We start from the raw sequence: 8,723 nt of genomic DNA, 5'->3' as shown, positions 1-8,723 counted from the left end.
GGAAAGAATAGGGATGATTTACACATTTTCTTTTTAATGAGAAAATAATTATATATGTGTGTAAGAGTGAGACTTACAATTACTATAAAACAATATAAGCAGAATATTAACATACAATAAGTGGTTAACATGTCAAAAGAGGGCTTTTGAAAGCATGATTGCATTATCACACCATATCAGTATTCCCTTGGTTTCTCCCACTCTTTAAACCTTTTCAGGAAGCATTTGCAAATGGATTTGTAATAATAACTAACTATTTAAACAATAAGAGCAAACATATTTTTGGTTATTTCAAAAGTAAAATTAAAAAACACTGTTTACTTGGTTCAAACTGTGGAAAAAAAGCAATACATTTTGTGATTTCATTGAAGGCAAGTTTTTTTTTTTTTTTTGAAAAGAACAAAGTTATTTTGTGAAACTGACAATGAAACTGAAAATTTCAATAGTATTTGTCATGCACACAGCAGCGACACTGGCAAACGCTTGACTAGAAGTCTAAAGTAGGCCTATATTTGTAGTTGAAAACTTTTGCGGTCACATTAGCAACATGAAAAATGGTGAAATTTCACAAGCTAAACAGTCCCTTGTCTATTGTCAATAGAGTGGCAATGCACAAAGCACTGCTCACACAGAAGTCACTTTCTGTTGGTCAATATGGTGAATTTGCATAATTTAAGTGAAAGTGAAAAACATCTGTGTGTGGAAATGTTTCGTCCACATGTGAATCTCCCCATATAACGGAAGCTTGTTTCACCACAGAATAATAATAATAAAAAAAAGATCATTGCAGTAATAATTTTTTCTCTCACAATTCTGACTTTTTTCTCCTAATTAGAAGTTTATATCTCACAATTCAAACATTTTTTTGTTTGTAGGCTCGCAATTCGGACTTCATAAATCACCATTGCGAGTTTATACCTCACAATTTTGAGAAAAAGACTGAACTGTGAGATATAAAGTCACAATTCTGAGAAATAAAGTCGCAATTGTTTACATCTTGAAACATTTTTCTCAGAATTGCGAGTTTGTAGGCTCGCAATTCGGACTTCATAAATCACCATTACGAGTTTATACCTTACAATTCTGAGAAAAAGACTGTACTGTGAGATATAAAGTCACAATTCTGAGAAATAAAGTCGCAATTGTTTACATCTTGTAATTCTGACATTTTTCTCAGAATTGTGATATAAATTCAGAGCTCAGAAAATAAGTCAGAACTGAGATATAGTCACAATTCTGAGAAAAAAGCTCACAGTTCCGACATTTTCTCACAATATAGTGATTGTAATTCTGAGAATAAAAAGTTGATAAAAACTTGCAACTCGTGACTTTTTTAATTATTCCGCAGCTAAAAAAAGTGACTTCTGTGTTTCATACATCACTACACTATTGACAATAAACAATTTTTTGTCAAAATTTTTCTAGTGTGATCGCAATGCTTTCCCCAGAAGTCCTCAAAGGCTGATGCTTTTTCTATAACGCCTTTACACATCAACAACTGCAACATTGCACATTTTCTAATAGTTCCTTTTTTTCTGGTATTCTACATTAAAAGCAATTTTGGCCACCATCCTATGCTGTAGGAGTCCTATTATATTACAGATTTGAACATTGGCTTGTTTCTTATAACTTAACTTCATGAGGTAAAACAACCATTTTTGTCAATTTCTCATACATCATAGTACAAAAGCATGCCATCTTTAGTGAACTAAAGCTGGCTTTACATTTAATGTGAATGCTGCACATTTCATGGTGCAAAACCTGTCAGCATCACAGTCAATACTTTAACTACTCTGTGCTAGAAATGTCGCCTACAGCACCTAAACAAACTAATGCAAACCTCTGAAAATGTATATAATATGGCATACTTGGCCCTCAAATACACACAACACAGTATATATGAATAAATGTGCAGTAATAGTACTAAACACCAGTAATTTTTCCAAAACTATTTTCCATTTATAGGAACACTGTATATATCTCACTGCTCAAATAAAAATATTTTCCCCTTATAAAACTCAAATTATTTGCTCACCAACAATAATCATCTCATATCAAAGAATCCAAGTAAAAATCCAACATCCTGCCAAAAACTGATGGTCGTTACACAATCTCACGTCAAGCATCAAAACAACTGGACACTTCAGAAAGTCAGTATCCAGAGATCAACAAACATCGGATTTCATCTATTAAATAAAGTTGATGCACCTTCTACAGAAACATGTATTGTTCTGAATAGGTGTAACTTTATAACATCCACACATTTTAATAATGCATAACTGTTATAGAGTTTTTCTAGTTTGTCTTTTTTTGCCTGCAATTTGAGAAACTATGCAATATATGCCATTCTAAATCAGAGACTACAAATACTTCATGTACTCATTAAAGGACAGCAGTCCATTAAATACTTTTTTCTTTGTAATATATATATTATATGTGGAGTATACAAAAACATCAAAGCCACATTGTTGAATGACGCTTGTGGGATTGTCTTCATTTGTGGCTTGACAAATGCATCAGGCCAAAGGCAAAAAGTAGAAGTCAAAGATTAAATATAGAAGAATATTTGTCCATGTTTTTGTCCTCTTTGTTTCCTTTACGCTGCGTGTTCATCACTGATGTCAGTGTCCTGTATAGATGCTTGTTCTTGCAACTAAAATCCTTTATATTGCCAAATATTTTAAAAAGAATAGGAAAAAAAAAGAATAAACCAAAAATTAAATCATTCCAACATTTCAGACATTAATGTGTACATTTGTATCAATCTTTTTTTTTTTTAAACTGAGTTAAATAATGGTATCTTGATTACAATTTCTTCTGGTAATGGCTTTAAAAGTGCCAAAAAGAGAAAAGTTTTAAATTATAATTAATTTAAACATCAACTAAGCAATTCAGTGAATTCTTGCGCATTTAAGCTATCTTTATCAACATATCATGTTCTTTCCTTCAGTTTTTTTTGTATTAAAGTGCCCCTATTATGCTATTTCGGATATTACCTTTAGTGTGAAATATACTGTAGCTGTTTGTGAATGTAAAAGGTCTGCAAAGTTTCAAAGGTCAAAGTACAGATAAATGGAGTTATTGTGTCCTTAAAGAAAGAACCGATTCTGAAGTGCCTGAAATGAGTCGTCAGTAAGTCCATTCTTACTTCCTGCTTTGTAACAAATCTGCATAATGCCAGCATATGGCCTTCATTGGCTGCCCACAAAAAACAAAACAAAAAAACATCTACTTTGACTCTCAAACACTGATGTTGTAGCTGAGACTGGAAGAGTTTGGTTTGTGTTGTCGACATGTCGAAAAAATGCTGTTTTCTGCGCTGCGAAAGAAAATCCATTTTGATGCGCTTCCAAAGGATGGGGACTCGTGCTTAAATTGATACGGTAAGTGCTGAGGAAGATCCAGAGCTGAAATTCAGATATGCTAATAGACATTTGGTTTCTGACACGCGGTAGACCAATCACAACAGACTGGGCCACCTGACCAATCAGAGCAGAGAAGACCAATCACAACAGAAGGGGCCATCTGACCAATCAGAGCAAAGTAAGCTCTCAGAAATGAGGGGTTAAGAGAGACCGAATCCTTTTCAGACATTGAGAGAAAAGACCTGATGCTGCAATGTATATTATGAGAAGATTTTGACCTTGGATGCATAGGAGCCCTGAACAAAACAAAATTAGGAATCTTTAAAATAGCACAATAGGGGCACTTTAAAGTCACTGCTTTTGCTGTTCTGCCCTACACATAACACAGCATAAACATTCCCCAAAAAACTAGCCGCCATTGAATGTTCTGCACCCTACATCTGATGATATAACTTCAAGCTAAAAACAGGTGCCTTCAACTGTAAAACAGCAATAACATCCTAAAATTTCACATGCATTTCCTGTCTTTTGTCAATAGAGAATGCACCTGCTGCCTATAAAAAGCCATGACCACCTCTGCAAGTTATTACTGCTTCTTCCTCTTCTGCTTTGATTTATTGTTGTAGCCTCACACAGTCTTTCAAGGTTATATATTTGTGCCCTACTTTCATTTGTCCTCCTCATTAAAGTTTCTCTCTGAACAATATGGCAAAATTAGGAGAATGATTTGAGTCTTCCTATCTCTATAGGCTGCAACTGAGATCATGTGAAAATGTTATTAACAGGAAACCAAATTGCAGTAATTTGTCCTTTCGGACACTGCAAGACACATTGTGTAAAGTCGAAATGTCAATAATCTAGCATGAAATCTGATTTATTCAATCTCCTTCAGCTAAAAATGAAATATCATCTGTCTTTTTTTCATTCTTTTTCCATGTCCTCAGCTGCACGGTAACATTTTTTTGTTTGTGAAGTATAAATGCGATGTGGTCTTCACACTAATCTTATTTGCTAAGTTGCAACATTAATGCCAAAAATCCCAAAGTCTCAAAAAAAGAAAAGTGATACTTGTCTTTGCACATTCCACTTTCTTAAAACATATCAGCACAAAAGAAAAATCAATATCTTGGTAGTGTAAATGTAAAGTGTTGTAGTATCTCTTGTCTTCAATGTCGAGAGAAGTTATGTCCCGTATGTTCTTCAGAAATGGACAGAACGAATCTTCAGAGAGGTGTGAATTCCCAATAAATACTTGTGTTTGTCCCGTTGCACATTTTCCCTCTGGTTTTCTCTCTTTCTCGTTCTTTTCTTTATAGAAAGAAAGTTTAGTTTACTCTTCCTCCTCTTCCTCCTCCTCTTCCTCCTCCTCCTCCTCTTCCTCAGCCTCTTCCTGGTTGGCGTAGATTCCTGCTTCCCACCGGAGGGCCATGTTACTTTTTCTGCGAGTGACACGCGTTGCCTCCAGAACCTGAAGATAAACAAAAATGGCTGTTATTCAAAGTTGTTTCAAATGTTATAAAACTCACCACAGTGATTTAGCTATTTATAGAAAACATGTTAAGAAGAAGTTTGAAGCACATTTCCCAGTAACGCTTTATTTTGATGGTCTTCTTTAGATGTTCTACTAACTATAAGTAACTTTGCAACTACATGTCAGCTAACTCTCATTAGAGTATTAGTAGACTGTCTGCTTAATATCTGCTAACACTTTATTGTGATGCTCCTCAACAGAATGACTATAGACCCCTTTGGAGCAGACGTCACAGTTACATCACTTGCAGCTGCGCGCGCATAGTGGTTGCAGAAAAATAGCGGTAACAATTGGAGGAAAATGTGCAAAATCCACAGAATAAGAGAAAAATGTTTTGTTGTGCCTCTGGATGTTGGAATCGGAATGCAAAAAAATATAGTCTTAATTTTTAAAGAAAACCATCGTTAAAATTCATTTCACAGACTGGACTGATGACCTGCAAGGATTAGTCTACTATTAAAGCAGGAGTAAGTCGACATAATATTCACATATGCAGTTCAGAGGACATACATACATAGCAGTTACAGCATGAAATAATATTTAAACCTATTACATTTTACATAGATAACTTTTAAACATAGCCTATAACATTTTTATTTCACAATTCTGACTTTTTTCTTGCATTTGCGTGTTTATTACTCCGAGTTCGACTTTATAACTCGCAATTGAGAGTTTATTTCACAATTCTGAGGGGAAAAAAGTCAGAATTGCAGGATAAACTTGTAATTCAGAAAAGACAGAATAACGATATCTCACAATTCTGTTTTTGCATTGTAAGAAATGTGAGATATAAACTCAGATTTGTGAGAAATAAAAGTCAGAATTTGTTAGATATAAACTCGAAATTAACTTTTTTTTATTCTTTTATTTTGTGGCTTCCATAGACTGCTACTGCTCAACTGTCATTTTCTGCAACCAGGTAGGCTCCGCCCACAAAAACGTCATCGCTGTTTGCAAACACCAAATTGGTCTATACGTAACTATACAAATACATGCCAACTCTAGCCCTAAATCGAACCATAACATAACAGTCTACTAATACTCTAAGGAGAGTTAGTTCACATGTAGTTGCAAAGTTAGTAGAATTTCTAAAGTGAACAACTGAAATAAAATTACCCATTTCCCTTGCAACCATAAACTGATGTTGACTTATAATGTTGTTTTATCACTCTGTCTCTCTTTATATTGAGTGTCTCACTACTTACATAGTAACTACTATGTAATAACATTTAAATTAATAATTTGATACAATGCACTTGTGTACAAACACTACCGCTCAAAAGTTTGGGATTGGTAAGATTTTTAATGTTTTTAAAAGAAGTTTCGTCTGCTCACTAAGGGTGCATTTACTTAATACAGTAAAAACAGTAATATTGTGAAATATTATTACAATTTAAAATTACTGTTTTCTATTTGAAAATATTTTAAAATGTAATTTATTCTTGTGTTGGCAAAGCTGAATTTTCAGCATCGTTAATCCAGTCTTCAGTGATACATAATCCTTCAGAAATCATCGTATTTGCTGCTCAAGAACATTTATTGTTTACAATTGTACAAATTATTTGTGTACAATATTTTTTTTCAGGATTCTTTGATGAATAGAAAGTTCAAAAGAACAGTGTTTATTTGAAATCTAATCTTTTGTAACATTATAAATGTCTTTACTGTCACTTTTGATTGATTTAATGCATCCTTGCTGAATAAAAGTATTAATTTCTTTAATTTCTTTTCAAAAAAATAAAAATAAAAATTCTTACTGACCCCAAACTTTTGAACGGTAGTGTAAAATGTTACAAAAGCTTTGTATTTCAGATAAATGCTGTTCTTTTGAACTTTCTATTCATCAAGGAATCCTGAAAAAAAAGTACACAACTGTTTTCAACATTGATAATAATAACAAATATTTCTTGAGGAACTAATCATCATATTAGAATGATTTCTGAAGGATCATGTGACACTGAAGACTGGAGTAATGATGCTGAAAATTCAGCTTTGCCAACACGAGAATAAATTACTTTGAAAAATATATTTAAATAGAAAACAGTTATTTTAAATTGTAATAATTTTTCACAATATTACTGTTTTTACTGTATTTTTAATTAAATAAATTAAGCCTTGGTGAGCAGACAAAACTTCTTTTAAAAACAATGAAAATCTTACCGATCCCAAACTTTTGAGTGGTAGTGTACATGATTTAACATTGTACCTGCATGTAATGACATCTATAATTACACTGTTGACCCTTTCCATACAACTTAACCCACCCTTAAACCTACCCATACCACCAAACCTGCCCGAACCTTACCCGTATCCCACCTCAATAGCAGCAATACAAGTGTTTTGCAATACAACATCAATGCAACAAGTACTTATTTTTCGATGTAAGAACATAGTAGTTACATAGTAGACACCCAATATAAAATGTAACTGTTTTATCTATAACTTGAATCATGATTTTTCTTAGAAAATCTGTGATTTGAGCTCTAAAATTTAAAGTTTGTTTTAGAAGGGCTGGGAGATTTTGATATACCATACTGTGTTAGATATGCAGGCTACATTATTTTCACTGAGCACAAAAAAGGAGTAATGTCAATATCAATTATTTTCTTTAAAGACATTTAGTTAAGAGCTTTAACAAAAAATATCAATCACAAATGTGCAAACATACACCAAATGGTCCATTTTAGACCCCACCTGTTCCAAACAGTTTCATGCTGGGTTTGGGTCTGACTGTCCAAAATAGCTTTAAATATAAACTCCACATCACACAATACAGGCTTAAGTGCAAACACATCATGAAAGCAGAAATAATAAAGCAGAAAAGAGAACAGTCATGCTGTTTCAAAAGAAATATTGTTTTAAAAACTGGTGCCAAGTGTTACACTCATTGTGTCTTATTCCAACAAACCTAAATGCCCAATCCGAAGTTCTCAAATAACTTGAATACTATATAAAATATAAAAATTCAAAGAGTTGAAATATTAGGACTCTGAATGGAGGTGGTAAAATGCTCAAATGAAGACTGGACATTGTAAGTTCATAGTTCACTGACACAAGTTTCATGTGAAAGGATAGTGGCACTGCACTTTGGATACTGATCATGTAGGTGCAAATACTTTGACTTGTTCAAAATGTGGATACATATGTAATGAATGACACAATGATAACACAACATACAGTGATTTCTTGGAAAGACACTATATATGTCAAAGTATTTGGCACTGCTACAGCTTCCCCCCATTAAAAACATGCAATAACACAAATGAAGGCACAATGAAGCAAGCATTGTACAAGTACCTCAGTTGTAACTGAGCGGACATACTGACAAGAGGGAAAGAGGAAGAATTAGTCAATGTGCAAACACTTGCTATTGTGTAGAGAACAGCTTGTGAAAGTAGATCAACTTCCATATGAATACTGGTCTGTTATTTTCATGTTTATATACTTTACTTTTTGTATACTATATACAGATCAAATTGGCTCAATACTGTGACAATTGTATGGAGCATAGACTATATTTATTTAAATTTATTGACCATTGTAGGTGTTTGTTTCCTGAGTTCAGTGCAATCACCACAATAGACATTATGTCTTGCTATATTTAAATTTGTGGTTAACCAATTTATTATACTTTTTTTTCAATGGTTCATTGTGAAACGTTTTATATTTGGTCCTCCCCAACCTCAAATATTTGGTTATACACTTCCCTGAACTAAAATAAGCATGAATTTGTGTTGTGTTTAAATGTGATGCCAAATGTAATTTGCAAGGCCTTGAGGAAATATCCAATTTATGAATATTTGGCTATTTTACTTGGCAAACTTACA

The 8,723-nt window shown here is 33.3% G+C and overlaps 1 protein-coding gene across 6 annotated transcripts in view; it reads right to left on the bottom strand.

Annotated features, from left to right (window-relative positions):
* Positions 1-1,023: 1,023 nt before the first annotated feature.
* The window catches only part of LOC125255442 (A-kinase anchor protein 2), a 127,544-nt gene continuing 119,844 nt past the window's right edge, over positions 1,024-8,723 (bottom strand). For 5 of the 6 annotated variants that reach the window (XM_048170719.1, XM_048170752.1, XM_048170727.1 and 2 more), the window contains 2 exons: positions 8,194-8,217; positions 1,024-4,833 (listed from right to left, as the gene is read on the bottom strand). In XM_048170719.1, coding sequence (XP_048026676.1) covers positions 4,696-4,833; positions 8,194-8,217 — 162 coding nt within the window. In that variant the 3' untranslated portion in view covers positions 1,024-4,695. The remainder of the gene's footprint in view (positions 4,834-8,193; positions 8,218-8,723) is intronic. The other variant, XM_048170735.1, reaches the window with a different exon arrangement.

This window comes from Megalobrama amblycephala, linkage group LG2 (genome assembly GCF_018812025.1).
Source record: "Megalobrama amblycephala isolate DHTTF-2021 linkage group LG2, ASM1881202v1, whole genome shotgun sequence".
In the NCBI taxonomy this organism is placed as follows: domain Eukaryota; kingdom Metazoa; phylum Chordata; class Actinopteri; order Cypriniformes; family Xenocyprididae; genus Megalobrama; species Megalobrama amblycephala.
The sequence above is the reverse complement of the archived record's forward strand: the minus strand, read 5'-3'. Positions and strand labels throughout refer to the sequence as shown.